The sequence below is a fragment of the Bactrocera neohumeralis genome, chromosome 4, assembly GCF_024586455.1.
Source record: "Bactrocera neohumeralis isolate Rockhampton chromosome 4, APGP_CSIRO_Bneo_wtdbg2-racon-allhic-juicebox.fasta_v2, whole genome shotgun sequence".
NCBI lineage: Eukaryota > Metazoa > Arthropoda > Insecta > Diptera > Tephritidae > Bactrocera > Bactrocera neohumeralis.
This window is the reverse complement of record NC_065921.1, coordinates 83,021,170-83,045,679: the sequence shown is the minus strand read 5'-3', so window position 1 is coordinate 83,045,679 and position 24,510 is coordinate 83,021,170. Positions and strand designations below refer to the sequence as shown.

At 37.6% G+C, this 24,510-nt stretch overlaps 3 protein-coding genes across 5 annotated transcripts in view; 2 read left to right on the top strand and 1 right to left on the bottom strand.

The window, feature by feature from the left end:
- The first annotated feature begins 12,559 nt into the window (after nt 1-12,559).
- Nucleotides 12,560-15,706, top strand: LOC126757396 (uncharacterized). 3 transcript variants are annotated; one of them, XM_050471290.1, is made up of 3 exons: nt 12,560-13,192; nt 13,764-14,357; nt 14,427-15,706. In XM_050471290.1, the coding sequence occupies exons 2-3, from the start codon at nt 14,340-14,342 to the stop codon at nt 15,615-15,617; spliced, it is 1,209 nt and encodes a 402-aa protein (XP_050327247.1). In that variant the 5' UTR covers nt 12,560-13,192; nt 13,764-14,339; the 3' UTR covers nt 15,618-15,706. The 3 variants fall into 3 exon arrangements, with proteins under 3 accessions (XP_050327247.1, XP_050327246.1, XP_050327248.1); XM_050471289.1 differs by having other exon boundaries at nt 12,560-14,040; nt 14,131-14,357; XM_050471291.1 differs by having other exon boundaries at nt 12,560-14,040.
- Nucleotides 15,671-17,589, bottom strand: LOC126757402 (grpE protein homolog, mitochondrial). Its single transcript, XM_050471299.1, has 4 exons — nt 17,352-17,589; nt 16,816-17,155; nt 16,581-16,736; nt 15,671-16,476 (listed from the first exon to the last, which is right to left on the bottom strand). The coding sequence occupies exons 1-4, from the start codon at nt 17,432-17,434 to the stop codon at nt 16,369-16,371; spliced, it is 687 nt and encodes a 228-aa protein (XP_050327256.1). The 5' UTR covers nt 17,435-17,589; the 3' UTR covers nt 15,671-16,368.
- Nucleotides 17,590-23,256: 5,667 nt separating this feature from the next.
- Nucleotides 23,257-24,510, top strand: part of LOC126757392 (NAD kinase) — a 51,225-nt gene continuing 49,971 nt past the window's right edge. Inside the window, exon 1 of the mRNA XM_050471272.1 lies at nt 23,257-23,795. Coding sequence (XP_050327229.1) covers nt 23,593-23,795 — 203 coding nt within the window. The 5' untranslated portion in view covers nt 23,257-23,592. The remainder of the gene's footprint in view (nt 23,796-24,510) is intronic.

The window sequence follows — 24,510 nt, the reverse complement described above, 5'->3', positions numbered from 1 at the left end:
TATGGATTTTTGCAATCGTTTTCACTGACTTGTGATACGCTGCATTAGCTTGATGAAACAGTGTTTTCTTTTTTTCAAATACTGCCGTTTTTCTGCAATTTCGTTATACAAACGGTCCAACAACACTATGTAATAGTCGCTGTTGGTGACGCTCCCTTTTTCAAAATAAAAAAAATATTCCAATCCCAAAATACGTACGACAGAAGCTTGGCGGCCGTCTGTTGCGATTTTCCACGTTTTGGAGTGGATTCATCGTGTGCAGTCCACTCGGATGACTGTCGATTGGACTCCGGAGTGAAATGATGGATCCATGTTTCATCCACTGTCACATATCAACGCGAAAACTCGGGTTTATTACGTTTGAACATCTCCAAACACTGCTCCGAATCATCAGTTCGTCGCTGTTTTTGGTCAAAAGTGAGCTCACGCGGTCTTCTCGTACCTAAATATTCGTGAATAATATGCCGTACATGTTCAGTTGATATCTTCAGAGTCTCTACTATCTCGAACAACTTCACTTTACGGTTATTCAAAATTATTTTGTGTACTTTTTTGATGTTTTCGTCGGTAACAACTTATTTTGGGCGTCCACTGAGTTCACCGTCTTCGGTGCTCATTTCACCACGTCTAAACTTAGCATACCAATCCTTGATGGTTGATTCTTCCTGGGCAGTGTCCGTTAACTGGTCATCAAGCCAAGTTTTTGCTTCAACTGTATTTTTTCTCCCCAAAAAGCAATATTTTATCAACACGCGATATTCCTTTTTATCCATTTTCCACAACAAAACAAAAGTTGCTTCACTCAAAATGATATAATTCACAAAGTAATGATCCGACAGCTGTCAAAATTATACACATGTCTTTAGAAGGTTAGTGTTAACTAAAACTCATATGGATTTAATTCTGGTCCATCTATGTGCCAGGCCGGGGACTTTTCAATTGGCTTGTTATAGCCATTCATGCTAGTTCTTCTTTCCACTATCACACACTGCAGTGGTCCACGCTTCCACGTTATATTCTCCAGGTCAGAGGTCACACACGCTGCACCTGCACTCTGCGCGCCTGTTGTTATGTTACACTTTATTCAAATCTCATTAACCCCTTTGAGAAAGGTAGACGCATGTCTCAAATGTGTTTAGCTGCTTTTGAAGCAGCTCAAAATGACATCAAATTAGTAGAAATCCGCTGGGAAAATTACACAAATTCCATAGCAAATTTATGTAAAATTATACACGATCACTTTATTTGCGTGTGAAAATGTTTACGTTTGATTACATAACCAACACGCTGGGCATAGGCACGCATAAAACAGCATAAGGGTCACGGAAATTTTTCTCAAATTTTGCTCTCACGAAAATTGTGTGACAAAATACAATGTGATGTGAAAATAACTGCAGTTTGTATTGTTGTTGTGGCTATGTAATTTCAAGATAGCGGAAAATCTGCCACTGATCTTAAGCTGGCGGCGCAGTGTGGGCGCATTGAAGAAATATTTTCAAAATTACAAAAACACAATAGAAAATATTTACTCCCACTGAGTTAACATTGTTGCTGTAATGTTAGTAGTCTCCCAACGCTGCGTTTTTAGAGTAAGAGAAAATATTTTTACTTTTTAAAAAAGAGCCTACGCATTTCCCACAGCCATAATTTACTGCCTAGTGGTTTTCGTGTGAAATGCCGTCGCCGTTACTCTACCGTTACCTATACCCCGTAGCTGCCCAACAACAACGCAACAGCGCAACAACAAAGTTCAGCCGTGACATTGAAATTTGGTGTGTTCCACTGAGTGCATTCGCTATTCCAAATCACAGGCTAGCTGCCGCCAACACAGGCTGCTGGGAAAATCGACAACTGCAGTCGAACGCATGGCATCACACGTCCTACAGCACACACACACACACACTCTCACACTCCTCGGGGCAAACGAAAAGAGCCAGAAACTCGGCAGAGAACTACAAGCAGACACAGAGACGTAAAATCAAAATTGAAATCGAAATGCTACGCTTCGCATCATCTCAACGCATTGTTGTTGTTATTGCCGCATTGTCGTTTAGGCCACATTGAATTCTTAGCATCCATTAGCTCTTCGCCGCTTGCTGTACGCTCTGGTTGTACGTGTGTGTATGCGTTGCTGACGTCGCGTCGTCTTCGCTTGAGTTGTTAATTCCCACACGTTTATTTATCTCGCGCGCTGTGACCTGTTCCGCATCTGATCATCCAACAAAGCAGGCGGGCGGCGGTAGTGGCGACCGTCCAACCAGCCAAGCAGCCAAGCAGCGCGCCCCAGTCACTCAGCCATTAAGCATCAGCTGAGTCTGCGTTGCAGAATAACACGAAGTATGAATGAATGAGTAGTATTGGGCGCTGACATTTCGCGTCTCGCCGGTCGCTTGTCTTTTATTGCTTGCGCCTACAAGTATTGCTGCGCGCCTATTGAAATGTTACAGTTCGTTTCACATCACTTAACCCGTTCACAAAGGGCGGATGCTGTGAAAAATAAATAAAAAACCACAAAGCTAACAATAGCTGGCGGCAGAAGAAGTCAATGGACCGGACTGTAGGCGCATGATGCGTCAAGAATGGAGTACGAAAGCGGCAAGCTACAATCGGTATGGGTGACTTTGGAATTTGAAACATAAGAGTCTCTGTCTCAAAAACTCTTCCTAGATCTCTTGGCAGCGGTCTCAGTGATGACAATTTGGGATCTTTCGACAAAACTACATACCAAGTTAGGATCTTCCGGTTTATCCATTAACATAGCGAAGAAGAGGGCGGTTGCTGCGAAAAATAAATAAAGTACCATAAAACTAACAATAGCCGGCGGATGAAGTGGTAAGGTGCCGAGGATTTTTTTAAAAAGGTCTCAATGATAACAATCCGCGAACTACCACAAATTTAAGAACTTCAGTTTTCTTCCTATACATCGTGGAAAGCGTGCCTTTTAAGAAAGCATAAATTTTATAAAGTTTGACTGATAGATCTTCCCCTGTTTATTTCAGCAGCACAGTGGATCCCTTAAGACACGACTCCATAATTAAAAAAAAAATAAGTCTAGATCCATTACAGGGTCTCCAACGTAAATCGCGCAAAATTTTAGCCAAAAAATTTGCTAAGAAACGAAGTGACTTAGAATTTGAATTTGAAATTGAGGCTTACACTGCGACCTGAGATCTGTTGTACTCCGAAGTGATTCACTAGTGTTCTTAAGTCCAACAAGTTGATTTTTAATAACCGAACGTCGAGATATACATAATTTTGGTGTCATTTAAGCTCTTCAAATATAAAACCTTGTGTTCATTGAATCCCTTAAGTTTATTTTCAAGGTTAGTGAATTTTATTGCTTTCCCTTTAACGAGTAACCCTAAACGCTTTGAAAATGACAGACATGTCTCTGAAGCTCAAAAGATAGGGCTGTTATTAGAAAGATACTGAACCATTGAGACGCAGCACTCATTATTGGTTAATATTCGACCGAATAGACCATGTCCAGCACGCAATGAATGAGACATAGCATCGGTAGCTGAGAGTGTACACGAAGACCGTGGAGAGTCGATTCGGCGCCGTTCGCAGCAACTCGGACTGACGTATGGAACCACTTGGCGCATTATACGTCGAAATCTTAGACTAAAATCGTACAAAATGCAGTTTGTGCAAGAAATGAAGCCGCTCGACCTTCTCAAACGATATTGCTTTGATCTATGGCCTCTAGAAAAGTTCCAAGGAGATCCGACGTTTTCGAGAAAAATTTTGTTCAGCGTTGATGACCATTTCTGTCTCAATGGGAATGTCAAGAAGTAAAATTGACGCACTTAAGACGAAGAGCAACCTGAAAAGATTCAAGAGCTGCAGTTTGATCAACAAAAACAAAAACAATGGTTTGGTGTTGTTGAAGCTGTGATCTCGGCGACATTTGATTTTCACAAGACGGCGCCACTTCGCACACATCGCATCAATCAATGGATTTATTGAGATAAAACTACGGTCAGCAAATAATTTCATGTACTGGGTCGGTCTGTTGGCCACCAAGATCTTGTGAGATCACACCGTTAGACTTTTTTCTGTGGGGATATGTAAAGTCTAAAGTCTACGCGGGCAAAACAACTTCGATTCAGATCTTGGAGCAAAACATCACGCGTGTCATTAACCAGTTACCAGTCGAAATGCTCGAACGAATCATCGAAAATTGGACTCAACGGATGGACCGTCTGAGACAAAGCCGCGGCCAGCATTTGAAAGAGATAATCTTCAAAAAATTAATGCCAAAGAATGTTCTTTCAAATGATAATAAACATTTACCATTAAATTTGAAGTTTCTGTGTTTTTTCTTTAAAAAAGGAAGGTAGGGAACCTCAAAACCTACACCAATATTATTTGAATCAGAGTGTCGCTTAGGAAATTTCATGTTATATATTGATCCATAGGCAAACCTTCCGAATTTTTCAAATAGTAATTGCTAATGAAAATTATGACCGACAGTCTTCGGTTTTTCGATGGTTTAATCGCTCGTTGGAATTATAATTTTAAAGATGTTCACCTAAATTATGAAAGGTTAGACAAAACTGGGTCTATTTTGTAATTTTTAGAAGCTGAAACGCAGTCTTATATGTGTATGAAGACAAGTTCTTTGTCCTACACCCGCTCGCTATAGTTAGCATTCCCTCCTTAGCAGCATATTTAAGCATTACCAAAGCTATCACATAACAAAATGAGACTACGTGACTACTTTTGAATGAAAAACTAAACGTACGATATTTGCTTCCAACTACAAACGGTCTAAATGTCTTAAATGCTGACTGTAGCGCAATGAAAGATCAGCGATCTTTGCCGTCTGCTGTCGGCTTCTTTGACAATATCTCCACAAGGCAACTAATTTGCTGTGTAAAAGCCCTTATAAGAGAAGCTGTTTTATGCGCAACCACCTTGCTATCTCTCACATAACATTTTAAGACGCTGCACTTGACTGTGTGAAGGTCACAGGTCAAAAATAAACTGGATCGAAATCGTATGTTTATTTAAGGAAATCGACGTCTTCACAGCGAATAGGCAAGCATACAAAATAGCGTGTAAACGAAGACAGTGGAAATATGAAAAAAGAGCGCCGAGAAGACAATGTCATTGTTATAGAAGTTGTGGTGTAGACAGACAGACGGACGGACAGATAAAAGACATGTGGTAGGCATAAAATCATAGCAATATGGTAGGTACTGGTACCGCGGGTATATAGAAGAAACAAAGAGTGCCTGCCGCACTTTTGTGTTACATGCCCTGGTGGACCAATTGAAGTTGCTTGCCGGCTGACACGTCTGCTGGCGCCTGACGTTATTGCAGAGAATCTTTACAGCGCATATTGAGGTCGTGCGCTGGATTTAGAGGCAGAAAAAATACTTGCATACTTGTATATTTATTATTTAATAACACCTATGGCATATTGCATGACATGCTGGCCGCCGAGTGCTGCAGAAGACGCCAGCTCCTGCTGAGCAAAGTCGTTAAGAAAATTTATTTCCGCTTGCGGCTTTCTTTAAGGCCACACCACTGAAGATCATCTGTCAAGTGAAAAGCAGACGACACATAGCAGGGCTCATAAAAAATATGATTACTTTTCATAATGCTAATGATGCGGAACAAAGTGTAACATACGAATAGGTGGACAGAATTTTAGCTAGCCTACAGTGGCCCCACGGCAAGTGTCGTAAGGTGGCGCAAATAGAAAAACACTTCACTTTGGGCTGTGCGAGAAAGAAAAGGTGTAGTATAAAGCAGAAAAGGCCTACACACATGCACAACTATACATATAGCACATACATACAGACATATATTGAGGAAAAAATTTGTTTGTGGCTCGAAAATGCAGTGTACGGAAATCACTGCCGCACACGTGTTAACTGTAAATATGTGTATGTATGTACAAATATTTCTATGACTGCTTGTGACTTCTAATGCTCGGCCAGCGCGATCGTGAGCCACTTGCACGCGCTCCCACTCGCTTTTTCATTAACTCTCGTGGCACTGCCTGCGCGTTGGCGGCCCTTTGACGCATTGCGTTTAGCCCAAATTAATGCCGTAAGCATGCACCACAGAGGCGTTAGATGAATTTTTATTTTTCTTACGTCGGCATGCTGCTCGCCTAGTTGTTTGTATGAAACGATCGTCCTCAATTATGAATTTTTGATGAATTTCCAAGGAAAACGAGAGTGTTTTATGATTTACGACGGTAGACGATGCATTGCACGACAAATTTCTAATTTTAGTCCTAAAAAAGTTTCGAAAAAAATTATAAAAAATAGCAGCAGCAGCAAACGAGTCTTAGAATTAGAAGCAGTGAGGGGAGTCTGCTCTTCAAGTTAGTGCAGGTTAGGCACACAAAACCCGTCTAAACTCTTCATCAGGGTCGCAGGTTGCCTAAACGGCGTAGTTTTTCGTAAATTTGGAAATCTAATTTTTTAAGAAAAAAAAAATAAATAAATTATTTACACCTACGCTGCTAAGACTGCTGCTCACCTGTTATTTTTCCATAATTTGTTAATATTATAATATTTTTTTATATTTTTTTTAGTAAACAAACAAATATTTGCGCGTTGAGCACGTACAATACGGCACGGGCTCTTTCCGAGCAGTCACACGCGTTTGTTTGCTTGTGTCAACCGTTTATAATGCGCCCAACAACAACTGCTCGAAGTTTGATTTGTCATGGACGTGCCTATGTGGATTTTTCGACAAATTTGTTTCTGATTGAAGGCAGATTAAAAAAAAATGTACCAACAATGCTATACAAAACATGCCTATGATATCTTACACTTGTGCATATAAGAAGCGCTACAGTGTTTTTGTTGTGTTCCACGACTATTTCTCTCTACATTTCATGCTATTATTCTTTCGTTTGCTTTTGTTGTTGTTATCTTGTTTTTTTTTTCTTCTTTATATAATTTTTTTCTTATCTCCGTTAGGCCTATTTTTTTTTTTTTTTTGATCTTACACTTGTGGTTATTTTTTGTTCGCCTATTAGTTTGTGGTATTTCACCCCCAAAAAATTCGACCGCTGCGACAAAGAGGCACAACAAATACTTTCTTATGCTCCAAACTCCATAAGTATTAATTGAAAGAATTTGGAGAGCTGCTTGCGAGTGGCACACAAATATTTTGAGCATGTGGAGTGAGAAAATATATACACACACACATATTTACATATATATATCTGTACGTATATATAATATATACATATGTATATATAAACAAAATCTTTTTTTTTTTTTATTAATTCTGTATCGAAACGGAGTTGCTGTAGCAGCAGAAAGCATGCCTGAAGTAATTTCGAGGCATGATGCCAGATAAAATTCCGGATCTGTTCCGGTTACTTTGACCCGAAAGTCAATAGAACGGTCGAAACGTGGTCATATAGCGCGCTAAAGCTATCAATACTTCTCAAGCTATCATCCACATACATACTTTACACTGCACTAATTAAGTGATATTAAATCACATCACATTTGTTAAATCAGGTGACGTCATATGAACAAAACATAAGCAGAATCACGGTAACAAATTTCATTCAAGCACTTTTATCTGTTCAGCCGCCGGCAATATGAATCTCAACTAATCAAAGAAAATAAAAAAAAAAACACGTCATAGGCATATCACATCACACCAATGTGGTCGTGACGATCGACTAGAAGACGCTTTCTCTACTTCTTTTATAAATAAAAGAGCGTTGGGCCACAAAAAAAAAAGAAAAAACATCAGTAATAGATCATATGATGTCAAGGTGACATCACATCATCACTCATAAAAAAACATTTCTATACTGCAGCCGATTCATATATGACTCCGAACTATCGAAATTCCATCATAACCACACAATGACTACAAACCTATGACGTCACTTCAAGTCATTAGTCTATAGCTATCGACTAAAAGGCGTTCTCTACACTATTTATATAAATACAAAATACACGTGCTTTAAATGATATAGACCACTCATGTCACATACACGCATGAAAAACACATCATAACCACATAATCACATCACACCTAAGGCATCACTTCAAGTCATAAGTGTATGGTCTCGATTAGAAAGCGATCTCTCCACCACTTTTATAAGCAGAGCAGCTTTGTGCCACATAAAAACAAAATCACGTAAATACTAACGGATTATATGATGTCAAGGTGATATCACATCGTCACTGATCAGATAGAAAGCCATTTCCAAACTGCAGAAAGCACATGCTTTTATATGATAAAGACAATTCATGTCACATACACACATGAAAAACAAATCTTAACTACATAAGCACACTTGTCCAATCAAAACACAGCAAATGTTAAGTCTATGGCAGCGAAGAAAGTGCCGTTCTTTAAAAAAAAGTACGTGTAAAACAAACAAAAGAATTCTCGCACAGCAGGAGCTCAATTAGTAAAGATCATATGAACAGGACGTCAGCATTAGAGATAGTAGACAAATACTTAAACGAAAAAAATGTGAGGATCACAAGAACGATCGTTGCTCACGTACGAAGTAAAAGAAACAACATCGAAGGAGGTAGTTTTCCTTTTGAGAATTTTCGAAACAGGAGAAGAAAGAAGATAATAATGGGTATAGTGTTCAAAATGTTAGCAGCTGCTCAACTACATTTATATGTATGTTACAGAAGATCACACAACTGCTCTTGTATGTTATTTTTTGGTATCCTTTTTATTATTTTAAATCACTTTCAAGGCATGACCTTGCTTAATTATTTTTCCGCTCAGCAAACGACAAACGGCACAGCATGAAGTTAATTAGTAAAGTCATTTTAACAGGAGCCCAAAATTTAGGAAGGCATTTCAGTTAAATTTCCACAAAAACTAATAATAATAACAATTAGTGCTAATGGTGGCTTAGAAGTAAGATTAAATAATGGAGATTGCTAATTAACAAAGGTCAAAAGAACAGGCAAACAGAGTAAGGAAACGGTTTTCAAAAAGGTCATACATAGAAATAGGATAGGATAGTAAAATAGGATAGCTCAGGATATGAACGAAGTGCAAACAAACACAAAAGAAAATGAATACAATGTAACAAAAGATCACTTAGGACAGTTTTCAAAAAGGTCATAGAAATGAGGATAGGATAAGATAGGATCTGAACCAAGTACAAAACACAAAAGAAAATGAATATAATGTAACGAAAGATTACATAGATGGCCATTTAACAAAGGACTACTAATTAATGAGGTCAAAGTAGCAGGAGAGCATACAAATCAAATGGATGACTTTAAAGTGAAGAAAATTAAGGAAAAGAAACAATTATTGGCAAAGGGATCTATGATAGATGAACAAGAAGAAAATCAGTACCTGGAAGGCCAGCTGATACCATTAAAATTGTCTAAAAAACCAACAACAACAAGTCTTTAACCGCTGCCAAATAGCTCACACAGCATGCAGTTTACCTGACAGTTAATATTTAGGTGAATTAAGATTAAAAAAAATGTTTCTTTGACTTTTATTTCGCACTTTTCGCACATAACATTTCTACATGCCTGTTACTTTCAGCTCAGCTAATTAATACTTCGAGCTGAATACTTTCAAATATTTTTCTTAATTCTAATCTTTTGGGTAATTAACTAATTACGGGTGCTACTTTGAATTTGAAATCTCCAAAGGAGAAGTGTTGTTTCTGTAGCCACTTAGTGAAAATTTGTTTTCATAACTTCGACGACTTTACAAGGCTTGTTCTATGTACGTATGTATGTATGTAAGTATAGAAAATTTATAATTCTGTACGAAAATTCAATCTCTATAAAGCACGATACAACTACTTTTGTTTCACATAAAATTGCTTTTAGCATCGCATTTGGAATACTGTCTTCACAGCTGCTAACCTATTCCAGTGACCTTTGCTAATTGGACTCCCGCTGTGAAAACGATTTACGGCCTTTCTCGTGCTGAAATTGTTTCTTAAAATAGCTGTCCAGCTGTCCTGTCTCAGTTTTCATGGTAGCCTATAACAAAATATGCTAAAGTAAAGAAATATTTTAGAACATGTAAAGGAGATGAGTGAAGTAAATAACTTCAAATATAGTTTTTCCTAAAAAGAGAAACTTTTCAAAAAAATCTGCTCACCGAAGTTTTCTATCAATAAATCCATTGATTGATCCGATGTGTGAGACGTTGCGTCTTGTTGAAATCAAATTTCGCCGAGAACTCGAGCTTCAATTTCAGGCATCAAAAGTCGGATATTATGGCGCGATAACGCCAAGTCGTTCCATACGTCAGCCCGAGTTGCTGCGAACGGCGCCGAATCGACTATCCACGATCTTTGTATACAATCTCAGCTACGGCTGCTTGTTGGATTTTTAGAATTTCATTCCTATTACTACTAACGTTTTAGTTATTTTGGGAAATCCCACAAAGTGATGTGTATTTTGTGTTTACAAAGTATGATTTGTAACAGGACCTCAGCCCAACTTGCAGCCAAGTTGTAGAAGGCCATATAAACATGTATTATGTAAGTGTATATACAGTTAAGGTAAGACGATTTTCTGTAACACATCCTTCGAATTCAGCACACAAAAGAATCCAATTAGTAAAGGTCACTTTAACAGGTCAGCAGCGATTTCGTGGCGCTCCGCATGAAAAATAAAAACAATAAATTTCCGAGCAATTGTCAAGCAAAATTTTTTCTACGAGATTAGTTTTATAGACAATGACTAACAAATATACCTAACCTAAGTAAAAGAGATAACAATATCTTAACAGATTACAATAAAATTTAAGGCGATGACCTATCTCCTGTCATTTCTTCGAACTAGCTGCCATAAAAATATCCTTCACAGCAGGAGCTCAATTAGTTGAGGTCATATGAATAGGACAACAGTAATATAGCAAGTGGATTAGGCTATTAAAATAATGTATATAAAATCACAGTCACATATTTTTGCTTGGCCAGCCAAAAGTTGCAATTTTATTTTCACAATGTAAAAATATTGTAGTAGATGGTAGTAGATGGCGAAAACTTACCTTATTTCTGCAATAATATACAAGAAGAAGTTCTAATCCATTTAATACACTTATCCTGTCGGCAATATTTGTAGCGTTGCTTGCATAAAAAAGTTAAATAACTTATTTGTCTGATTCTGTAAACACAACCCGACAACATACAGGAATTCCACTAATAACAGAACGGATTACGTGACCGCCGATCATTGATTTGCGAAATACTATATACATATTTATATAAATGAACACTTAATTTTCGTATTTTTATATACATACATACTTAAATTATTCACACAGCATTAATTTATTCACTGATATTCACTACGGTCGTTGAGAATATCTAATTTTACATTGATTCTGTTAAACTTTACATTTTAACAGAACAGTTTAACAGAAGTAAGCATTAGCAATTCAACTAATAACAGCAGAGTTTACGCGACCACTGATCATTAATTTGCGAAATATTTTCACATATTTATATAATGAAACACCGAATTTACGTATTTTTAAACATATACATACATATGTATATTACTAGCGTATAATTAATTTATTCACCACTATTCATAGTAAGGTCGTTGAGAATATTTAATTTTACATTGATTCTGTCAAACTTTACATTTTAACAGAAGTTAGCAAAGGCCAGTAGAAGTATAAGAAAAACATACATTTATATGGAACCCTCAGTAAAATATGATTTTTTGCAATTTATATATGTATGTGGTATAAGACGTGAATTTCCAAATGCCGCCCCAAATGTTTATTTCCAGTAAACAATTTTCTACCAGGCAAATACATCCGAGCTGCTGCTTGTCTGTTGCAGGGTTCTTCTGGTTATTTCCGATTTTTGTTATAACTTTAGACTCCACTACTTATGAACATTGATTCTAACACTATATTCGCAACATAATTTCTCACATTACAGCTAAATGTACATTATTTTCAGCAATTTGCAATAAAAATGACAAAATGCACCACAGCAACATCACTCACTTGCTTCGCTTAAAATAATTCACTGGAGCACTGCATTTCATATTGCACATACGTGCAATCAATTAAAAAGCAAGCTACAAACACTTTTTCAGCATCTTATTTATTAATTAAATCAAAATAATTAATTAAAATGCCGAAAAGCACGCACCAAACGCAAATTATTTTTCGCGGACTCGTTAAATGTCAAAATATGCCTGAAGGAAAAGGAAGCCAAAATGCAGGAAGTAATTAACCAAGTGAGAAAAATTTAAAAACCATTATTTGTAAATAAAACCTTGTTGGCAAGTAACTAAAAGCTCTATTAAAACTATTTCTACATACAGATTTAAAGCTATTTGATTTCTATTTAACTAAAACATTTATTTCTATGTTATTTGTGTATATATAATTTCGTTTTCCAATATTTTAAGCAAATTTATACTAAAATAATTTCATGCATATCGTTTCAAGCGAACAACTGCTTTCACTTTCCGAACACTTACCAATCACATATGGCGGATGTGCGGCTGCAGGGAAACTGACAAATGTCTTTCACTATGACAGCAGCAAGTAGTTGCTAAATGAATCATTTACTTTTTGGCATTTGGTGAAGGCAGTGTGGGCTCATATATTCTATATTTATTTGCTGCAGTTTCAAAGGAATATAAGTCTAATTCAATATAACTAATTCTATAGGATTACTTATTGTCCAATGCACGCTCATTTGCCGACATTTTCTTGGGCATTCGAGTGCTATTTGCGGACAAAGAGAAAAATTTAACATATTTACCATTGGCTGGCTGTCCTTCAATGGCGCTAATCAAATTACAAATTGTTAAAACAACTGAAACTGTTGAAAAGTTAGTTTAGTTAAATAGCGGAGTAGCTACGTGTTTTATAGGCGAACTATAAGTTTGGATATTTGTACAATCAAATAATGTTGGGTTCTTATTGCTGTCCAATGCACGCTCTTTTGCCGACATTTTCCTGGGCATTCGAGTGCTATTTGCGGACAAAGAGAAAAATGAAACATATTTACCAGTGATTAGTTGCATTTTAATGGCACCAACCAACTTGAAAAATGTTTCAACAAATTAAAGACTTAGGAAAGAAATGTTTTTAATGTGAGGAGCTGCAGACCTGGTTATTAATGCATTTAAGAAGTAAATGTAGTAGAAAGTAGAAAATTTAGTATAGTATTGAGTAATCGCTTAGTGCAAAGGAACCTTAAAGCCAATCGACATATGTACATACATACATATATACAAATGTTATAACATCACATGGATGAACCTATCAAGAGCCCTTTTATACCCTTAATTGTAAAAAAATATTATTTTCCTAACAAAACCACTGCTTTTTGAGCACGTGGTCTAACAACGTCATAATCAATACGTTACGTATAGAACTGCTGGTCACTTGCAACAAATGTTTGTAGTTATATGCAATGTATAGCTACTTATAAATTTTTAATATCAGCATTATATGTTTGGAAATTGTGCCGGTGATATTAAATCGAATTGCTCGTTGATTACAAAATATGGAAGTGTTATGTTTATCACTGGTTATGTTAAAAGAACGAATGATTTGAAACACATTTTGTTTCGACAAGTCTAGCTGTATAATATCAATAGTTGATATTTTTCTGAGAAATAGTCTTGGTATGTCTTCTATTAATTTTCAAAATTGTCTTATGTGGCCCACTGTATCTATATAGAAATAGTCTTGGCATCTTTTCAATAAGAGCTATTAATTTTAAAAATTGTCTACTGTTGCCCACTGTATCTATGTATGTATGTATGTATATACATTTTTAGATCTTACAATAACGCACATAGAAGCGTCATATGTATACTTATGACTTTTCTTAACACAATATCGTTTGCCATTGAAAATGACGCTGTAAATAGTGCTCTGCGTAGAATGTTAATTGTTTGTTACGGTGGAATCATAAAACAAACCATAAAGTGACCCACGCAACACAACACATGCAGGTAGAATTTCTATTGGTGGCCCATAGACAAAGCAGCACCCACATTTTCAATGCGATCACGAACAGAGCAATCAGTTAAAAATAAATAAAGCAAGATTCAGGTAGGTAAAATGTCAAAGAATTACACCATGGCATGCTCAAACATACAAATGGTCTGTTTGTTTTGAACACATTCACGCATGCATACAAAGGCACCGTAACAAAATTCTTTAGAACCGCATGCATTGGGCATTTGTGCAGCATGTTGCAAGTAAGAAAAGATTCCTTTAGAAAACGCTTCAGTTGGTTACTTGCATTGGCAGCAAGTAGACGGACAAATTGGATAATTCATACGGGCGCGAAGTAGAACGAAGTGAAATTATTTGATTTTTTTGTACAGTGTAAAAAAATTAAAAAAGAAATGTTTTTGGATTACAGAGTAAGTACACAACAATAAAATTTTACAAGGCACCGGAAAATTATTACATTTTTTATAAAATAATTGCAGATACTTTGCTTTTTAATTGTCTTAAAGTGGGCGCACACACAACAGGTGCCTACAATGCCGTACCGACAGGCGCTATATTTCCATAAACTGCAAAAGTACCCCAGCTATAAGATTATAAATGCGCAAGAGGCTAGATTGGCAACAACAGAGCCAGCTGTTATAAGCACCGAGCTAGTGGAAGCTGCTACTACCACAAGCACTTTAGCGCCACCAACAAGCGCTGACACTGCAAACGATTCTAGCACCGACGCCAGCCCAACCGACGTTACAACTAAACCTGCTACAGCACCACTGGAAATTTCGACAGGTAATACTATTTATACACCCGATGAGTTTCCGCATGATTTGCTTGAAATTGCACGTTCAAAGCTCGGTCTAAAGAGTCTTGATGAAGTGCCCAGTATAAGTGAGCTCGCCGAATTTCTTGGCACTGCCAATGCGACGGAGACCATTAAGTATATACGCCAGATGACAAACACAGAACAAGGTATCGCGCTGATAAAAGCCTACCTTGAATCGGCCGACTTCACCGATCGCACCGATGAGCAGCGTCGTCGTCAGCAACAACAACAGGCGTTAAATGTAGCAGCTACTACTGAAACTAAGAAAAACAATTTTCTGGAGCGTGTTGCTGCTTATTTTCATATTTACAACCTATGGCCGCAAAGTGGTAGCGCCGATGCGGCTGAAACGCGTAAAAATGTCGAGCAACAGTTAAGCAAATACATTAAACCACAGCTGGCGTATAGAAAGCGTATGCAAGCGCCGCATCAAACACCCAACAGCTTAGCACACCATAAGCCAATGTTAGTGCGTAATCCCTTACCTTATCACTATCCTGTGCCACTGCGCCCCATTTCCGACAATCGTGTGAGGCATAATGATGCTGTAGCCATGCCAATGGCACCACCGGTCGTCTTATCGCCCGTACATTTGAACACACCTAAATTCTACGTGCCACCGCATATAGAGCTGGCACGCGCTACCAATATACCACCACAACAATTGCAGACGTTGTTGCAAAGCAAACCAAAACTGGCAGAATTAGCTGCCAAAGTGAGTCGTTTGCCGCTGACCAACGATCATTCCACCCGTATTGATGAACAACTGTTGGTGGCGGTGAAACGCGCCATCGAACAGGATGATGACTTGCGCAAATTGCTACAGAGCACAGCAGCTACACTCAAATAGCTGATTGTCGGCTTTTAATGGTATTTTAGCATAAATTAATTAAGACTATTGAATAAAATTTGTGGGGAGTTATATATTTTACAAACATATTTGTTTTTCATTTTATTATATAATTAACATAGATTTCTATACCATCGCGAACATGTCATTTGTGTAACGCTGTGCATTTAGTCTTTAAGAAAAACAAGTTAAACTTTCAAAGCACTCATACAAACGCACACTAATCATTGTGAAATGCAAGTGTTTGCGCACACACTTCTACATTTCATTGCCTAACTTAATAATTTTATTTAATTGCTAAATTACATTTTTATTTGTTAATTTTGCGGCTTCAAGTGAACCAATTTAAAGTGTTGAAAAAGTCAATAGAGACATAAGTTAAATTTCATTACTTTTTCAATTAGAAATTTTACGGAAATTCATTGGATATTGGAAAGAAGATATAGCAGTTCAAGGATAGTTCAACAATAGTTGAAATATATAAACAATGAAGCCATAACATTGCAGACGCAACTCTCTGTTATGTATTCAAAGTTTATATACAACAATTACATGTAATGAAAATCGCAGATTTGGTGCAGAAAAGAAAATTTCTTTACAGATGAAGTAGTTATGAAATTTGGTCTCGAACCACAGTAAAATTAAACAAAACAACATATTTATAAGAGCATACTAGTTTTCGGTTTTTCAGGAACTGCAGAGTACTTTCAAGCAGCTTTTTCACTAGTTATTCGTCAAAGTTAGAATCCCCTCATGACTTTGAGACACCAACCAACGCAGGTCGTATACAACGTTCATGCAATTTGTAACCTAATTTGGTGACAACAACAACAGTGCTGGGCTCGACAGTGGCATCATCCTGAAAAATAATATAATTTTCATTAAACATGATCACTACTATTCATATATATGGAGTATATAGGGATTTCTACATTACACAGAAATGCATATCTATACACACACCTTTTCGAATAATGCTTCGTGCATATTTGGGTTGAATTTCTCGTTAAGTGGATTGATTGGTTCCAAGCCATGACGTTTGAACACCTGCAACAGTGAAGCTTTAGTCATGGTCAAACCTTCGTATAGGTTCTTCAAATGTGGATTGTTCTCGTTGAGCTAATGAAGAGAGCGGAATTAAATTTTGATTTATTATATAATTACATAATTTATTGCATAAGCCATAAAAAAAACTTACTTCATCTTTCGGCACCGCCTCTGTGGCATGTCCCAGTATATCAGCTACCTCAAGCAGGTCTTTACAAAAGCTCTGTATGCCAAAAACTTTAGCATCAGCTATCTGTTTGGTGAGACGTGTACGCAGATTTTCACTATCTGCTAGTGAACGTTTGTACTTATCTAATAATTCATCATTCTTTTCTTTCAAGTCATTCACTTCTTTGGATAGTATTTCGATTTCTTCTGTCAGCTTCTTTGTCGCTTCAGCAACTGCGCCTTCCAATGGATTTGTGCCATCGGTATCTGACTGTTGTGGTTTTTGTGCGGAATTTTCCGTACTGTAGAAACGCAACGCTGGTCTATACCAATAAGAAAGTTTTGATTATAAAATAGTGCTGTAAGCGGTTGCTGGAGTCAATACAAATAATGTTTGTGCAATTTATTGCTTTATTACGTCACAACAATCTTATCACTTTGTCATCACACCTCTACTTTGGCCTACACCACAAACACCCAACAACACTGCGGCTGCTGGACCGGCGATAATGTGCTTACCTTGTCGCCAACACGTTTTGGCTCTTCACAGCAGCTGCATAACGATTTGCAAGCGTAAACAACGAAATGGTTTTCCTTGACATTTTCTGCCTTTTTACACTTTATCTTATAATGACAAAATCGTGCTTTTTATTTTCCAATCGCGTTTTTCAAACACTATTAAATTTTCCTTATTTTACAGAATATTTCTTGTGCAATCCGAATCTAGCAATGAATATTCAACTCTGACAGCTGTAACTGTCAGTCAATAATTGAGTGTGCAGCGACCTCTGTTGCTTACAATAGTTGATTGAGCATAACGTTGGCTCTAAAACTGTTTAATAGAAAAACAGTTCTAATTGTTTTTTTTTTTATTTGTATAGTTCTTTATTTGTATTTCAAAATAAATGTGAATTAAATTGAAAAGCGTAATCTAGTTCTTGATTAAATTATCAGCGCTTTGAGTGTTTCATTTTGACCATTAGCTTTTTTCGTAATGTTTTGTTGCAGCATCCTGAGCTCAAATGCTATCATTTGAAAGCAATAATCGATTACACTGTACAATCTCTTTGTTTTTAAAATACGTTGCTGTGATATTAGCACAATTTATTTCGCAGCGTTTTGTTTCCGGCGGACAACTCTCTATATAAGGATAGTATGAAGAACTACGTAGCATATACACATATTATTGTAAACGCAGTTATCATATCAGGTGACTTTAAGACTTGTGAACTTGTGATAGTTTCTTTAAAAAGCAGAAAGTGTTTTCGGTGCATACCAATTCACAAGCCACTACACTAAACTAATCTAAATAAGACATTTGGTTAAGTTGTGCTATCCGATTAGGCGATCGGCAAGTATTTGAAGTCTTCTGCTCATTTGCATTCCTTTCATTTTGCAGGTGGTTTTGTGTGACAACTTGGAAGATCGCTTCAAAGAAGTTCGATAGCCTTACTTTGCATATCCTTTGTATGCATTTCCATATTTTTTATGTGCACATACATATGCAAATGTTTTATAAATAGAAATGCACATTTGTATGCAAATTGCTGCACAGCATCACATTCCTAGAAAAGCGCTTGCATAATTACCACTAAAGATTTGAAATATGCATAAGTTTTTTTTTAATCGTGTGCAATAAATTTAAATAATGACTAAACTGAAAATGGTTAAATGAGCTTCTAATCGTTATGGGTGCGCCTTTGAAGTGTTGCTATGGTTGTGTAGATTGTGCTTAACAAAACGGAACTAATACTCATTTGAATATAATAAATGGTATGTGTATGTCATCACGACTGGCTTATGTTCATACATATTTATTATATTTATTTTTCCAAGTATGTTGCCGCATTACCAGCTATTTATACACGTACCTGCGTTTGCAACAAACAACTTAATTATAAATTTTACTTTCATTGCATTAATAATTGCTGTACTGTGGGCTAACCAACTTGCCGCAGGTCGTTGCCAGCTACCTTGAATTTATACTAGACGCAAACTACGAGCAAATTCACGCCCCATATATGCATCAACGTTAGCACTTTCGAGCGAATGCCTTGAAATTGATGCATATAGTTTGCGGCAAGGTGTAAAATTTACACGTCATTTGCAAAAAAAAATAAGAAAAAACAACAATTAAAAATGATAATTTCGGTTGCACCGGAACCTTAATACCCTGCACATGTAAGAAATGCACAAGCATGCAGCTTGATAGAGTTTAAAAATAGTTTTATCTCGATTTTTATCGATCAATTTGTATGACAGTTATATGCTATAGTGGCCCGATCTTAACAATTTCTTCTGAGATTATAGCGTTGTCTTGGACAATATTCTATACCGAATTTCGTGAAGATACCTCGTCAAATAAAAAAGTTTTTCATGCAGGAACCTTAATTAGCTCGTTCAATTTGTATGGCAGCTATATGCTATAAAGGTCCGATAACATCGGTTCCGACAAATGAGCAGCTTCTTAAGGAGAAAAGATAGTGTGTAAAGTTTCAGATCGATATCTCATAAACTGAGTGCCTAGTTCGCGTATATACAGATGGACAGACAGCTATGGCTAAATCGACTCAGCGCATCACGCTGACCCTTTACACGTATGTACGTGTATGTAACGTCTCCGACGTTTCCTTGTGAGTATTATGAACTTCTTAATAGGCTTAATATACCTTGTTTAGGATATAATAAAAGTAAAATCCAGTAAAAAATGTGTAGTTTAGCGAATAATGTCATGAATTAGCGAATTTTTTATTATGCTCATAAAAAAATTTACTTTTAAATCATTAAAAACATAATAGCAACTTAAAGTATAGAAAGTGACATTGAAATGGCTTTGAAAACGCACAGGTTACGTGATTTTGATACTGAACTTCGAGCATACGTTGTGCCACTGTCTGCAATACGAGCAGGAAAAGTGATACCGAAAGCACACATTTGGTACAGACCCAACCGCTGGAAACCTAGTAGACTAAGTGGTTGAATCCAATGATACGTGGAATGCGGTGTGTCAAATAGCCGAAAAAATTATGAAAACCCAAAGAGCCCGGGAATAGCAGCGGGTAAGAGGACTCCAAAATTAAATGGACTACGAAGTCGCGGCTCAAACAAATCGTCTTTATTGGCCAGCGTAGTCACTGTTTCTTAATTCGCTGAACTAAGTCAATGTCGTTGTATATCTCGTACAGCTAATCGTTCTATCAACTGTAGTATTCGCCGTTACCAATGCGAGGATGGAACCATGAGTAGAAGTTCACGCAATTGATGAAAGTTCTCTGCTCGCCATTCACTTGGGAGTGGCCAACAACGATTCTTTTGTATATGACTCAAGCAGTTCATGACTTCCAGTCTTAGACCAAGTCTCCTCTGGGTAGCCAAAAAACATCCGCTTGAAAGCGAGCTAAAGTGAGAAGAGGAGCATCCCTCCGCAAGGTTGTGCGCTGGGTTTGGGCCCGCCACGTAAAAACCAACCACAATGAAAAGAAGAATCAAACAAATGCTCAAGGAAAATGTCTAGAGGATATGGAAAGGATTTGTGACAAACATTGGGCGGGGCGGGTGTAGCAGAGTTCAGACCAGTACAGACAAATGAGCATTGCTGAAATATATGATATCTAGGAAAGTAGGACAGCAGTGGAAAGTGTTGCCAGAAGTTATCAACTCCACTCCTACAGGGTGCCAGTCCACAAAGCCATCGAGGGCAATGAAAAAGTGGACGAGATTGGCAAGAATGGTGTACGGGAAACTCATGCATTGTCTATACGACGATCTCGACAGAAGCATGGTGAAGAAAATCAAAACCCGATGGAACGAGTTACAACGATGCAAAATTATAAAAGTCATGTACAAAGCGATAGATCGGAAGTGCGCAAAATTCCTATTGGCACTCGACGGAAAAAGTTGTAGGAACCCCGCGCCCGCAGAATGTGGTGGAAAAATGAGAGAAGACTGCTGGAAATGTCTACAGTGGGACATCAGGGAAGCAGTGGAGCATCTCTTGTGCACTTGTCCCGTATTAGCAAGGCTACGATGTAAGCATCTGGGGTCCCCACAGTATGATACACTGAAGGAGATATCGACAGTGAGGGCGCAGTGTCTGTTAAAACTCGCGTCAAGCATAGTCATCCAAAACGATGACTACTCCTCTTGGACTTAGCAAGTGAACTCCATCTGGTATCGCAAAGGACCAAACTGGTCTATGCGTGGCTTATTGGCCTACCAGATTAACCTAACCTAATCTAATGATAAAATGAATGTCGTAAGACATGACCAAAGTCACTTCCACCTCACCAGCTTATTAGAGTATATAGACTCGCATTGATTTCAAAGGGAAGTGAGCCAAATTGAAAGTGTCATTAAATCAGTTGCTTCGGCAAAGAGTGCGGAAAAGCTACAACTATTATATTCCCTGGAACCTCGGACCTGCAGATTTTTATTCCAGTCAGAATTTATAACAACACCAATTGATTAAGTACGCTCTGCCATGAAAAATAGAACAAAACGAATCGCCTATTTAGCAACAAGCAGCAATAACGAATGCCAACAACAACAGCAACAAGGTGAAATAGTATTTATGCGCGCACCGATAAGGAGTTTTACATACAGATTCACTTGTGGAAACACGCGCCAGGTGAGACAGCATTGCACACAGACACACACACACACATGCACATAAAAATGCGTGTATTTTATACAGAATTTATGGGTATGAGACTTAAGTATTTATTTATACATGCGCTATAATGTATGTTTGCATGTATGCTTGCATGTATGTGTAGTTGTGCATAGGCAACGAGCCGATCGCCGCCGCAAATAATGAACGTTCGAACAGGAGGAGGCTTGTTACTTCGCACAATTTCAAGATCAACACTGTAGGCGGCGCGAACACAAACCGCAGCCAGGTAAACTCTACCGTGTGTGGGGCGTTGGGCGCGGGCTGCGGTGGTGCAGCGGTTTGCTGGCGTTGTGGCGTTAGCGGCAGCACTGGAAATGCTGCTGACATTGCTGTTACTATACTATGTTGTTGCTTGTTTTTGTTGTTGTGGTTGCTATTGTTTTGTGCTTATTGTCTTAACTGTTGCTGCCGATCATTGTTAGTGTGCTCATTGCTAATGCGCGTATTGTTAAACGTATGCTTGTTGTTGTTGTTATTGTTTTTGCAACTATTTGCCGCAGCCCATTGCTGCTGCGCCGTCGAACGCTGCGTCCAACAGCGCGAACAAGATCACTGCGCAAGTAGAAAGAAAAAAATCACCACATAAGTGAGTGAAAAAAGTGTAAAATAAAAATAAAAAAAAAACAAAAAGAAATAAATTGAGAAAATGTAAATATTTTTTTGTGCTGAATTCAGAATTTTCACAAACACACGGTCATACATACATATGTACGTGACGGCGGGTGACTACCTATACGGGCGTACATGCATAATGCAGATTGGCATACACACACACATACATACATACACGCAAGCGTATATATTTTCAATGTGGGTTTGTATGTTTATAGTATTATATCTACAGCTATGTGTATGTATGTATGTATATGTATAAATTCTTACTTATACCCGTGTCTATATGTACATATCTAAGCGATCTCTAGAAGGCATTGTTGTTATGATCAATGTGGCATTGTTGTTGCCACAGCCGCTGTTGACGTTAGCGCAGTTGCTTTTATTGTTGTTGTTGGTTTTGTTGTTGGTTGTCTTGTTTTTGTTGTTGTTGTTGTTCTTGATGCTGTTGTTGTTCTTCTTTATGTTGTTGCAGCTATTGTTGGATTTGTTGTTGTTGTTGTTGTTTTTTGTTGTTTCATTGTTGTTACTGCCATTGGTGTCGCTGTTGTTGTTGTTGTTATTTCCACTGTTGTTACTTTTGTTGCTATAGCTTTTGTTGGTGTTGTTGTTTTTGTTGCTATCACTATTGCTGCTATTATTATTGTTGTTGTTGCCTTTTGCTGCTGCTATCGTTGTTGTTCTCGCTGTTGCTACAAAATTCTACAATTTTGGTGTTAAACTCAACAGTTTGCTGCAGCAAACGCATCAGTACAAATTCGACTTCAACTGCGTTCGGTTGTGCTATCGCCTCGACTGTGTGGTACCGAAAATATTTCGTACAACGAAATCGTGTATGGAAATCCGCTGTTAAACGGCGTTTACATAAATCAATAATTTAAATAAATATATGCATACATACATACATGCATTATATAGACTTCCTCTACGGCGGATTTGCGTTTGCAAAAAATACACACACACATACAAACAAACACACAGATGTGCTGATTTGAAAGCAGAAGTGTTGCGGAATACAAAAACAAAAAAAATTGGATCAAAAAAAATAAAAAAAATTTAAGAAAAATAAAGAATTAAAATAAAATAATAAAATAAAATAATAAAATAAAATAATAAAAATCCCAAGTGAGTATCAAAACAGGGTCAATTGTGTCTGCACATGGCTGAGTACAAGTGCACTTAGCAGACTAGTTTGCATGCGAACTGGAGCTTCGGCTGTGTTGTTGCACCCACAAAGTGTTCTAAAGCAAAGCCTTACCAGACGCTCTCGTTCAAATATAAACCGAAAAATTCTAAGCTTGCATATTTGCAATTATTTCTAAAAATTCACTTACTTGTGTGCTCGTCAAATTCAAAACACTTGTACTAATTTAGATTTTACTACACAAAAAAATAGTTTACCGCACGGTTTTCCAATATAAATTCACACACCCCCGATCCATCGTCGCTTAATTATCAGCAAATAGTTGGAGGAAAATGAAGGAGGAAGATCTGATTATGGCGCGTGCTTTGGTGGCCGAGCAAGCAGCAGCGGCGGCCGCGGCAGCTGCCGAGTCTTCGGCAACATTAGCAATGATGGGCGCGTCGCTGAATCAACAGCAGGCCTCACCTGGCGCCTCGCCAGCACCCTTGCGGCGCACACGTGTCGCCGACTTGATCGAGAAACGTAATCAATTCAGGTGAGTCCATGAGAATATTCATATTTTAACAAAATATAATATTAGCATAAAAGATTTAAAGACGTAAACTATCAAAAGGAACCGTTAAAGTTACTTGATGATTGGTTTCAGCAGCTCGCATAGCATAGAGCTTCTTCTACTTTATTTAATGTCGAAAGTCCAATAAAAGACTGTTCCTATTATCAAGAGCATAGTCCAGATACGAGTACTCAACTCAATCCCATAACTTTTGTGCAATTTTCGACGTCGTTAAACCTTCGTGAAAATAAGATATCTTAACTTTGCACTCAAGTCCAGTGAAGCGTTGTATAAATACCTTATCGCTGACAAAGAGTTACTACATCTTTAGATTTGATTTGGGTATCCAGCCACAGCAGTATTGCTGGAAGCTCTAAGGCTGAGAAGGTCAGATACTTCAATCTCACTAGCTGCCTGCTTCCTGCCGAAGGGGACTAATATTTTATTGTTGTTGCTCTCCAAGTCCTTGGCCGTCTGAAAGTTGGGACTTAGAGTCGACTTTCGTTGGAACGACCATTACTGGTGCTCGTGGTCTTACTTATCTACGTATTTTAAAGTATCATTGTGTTTATCGTCTAACAAAATTTCGAACAGCTTTCATTGAGCTTTAGTGAGCCAAATTGAGTCACGTCATCCCCATTATTTGCTTGCATTATGGAATTATTCACGTGTCGCAGTTATGAAAATTAGCATATGC

Coding starts and splice junctions, on each gene's coding strand:
- LOC126757402 (XM_050471299.1), bottom strand. CDS start 17,434: ATGTCAAGGAAAACCATTTCGTTGTTTACGCTTGCAAATCGTTATGCA. Junction 16,737..16,815: donor AGGCGGTGCCGAAAGATGAA/GTAAGTTTTTTT, acceptor TCTCTTCATTAG/CTCAACGAGAACAATCCACA. Junction 16,477..16,580: donor ACGAAGCATTATTCGAAAAG/GTGTGTGTATAG, acceptor ATTATTTTTCAG/GATGATGCCACTGTCGAGCC.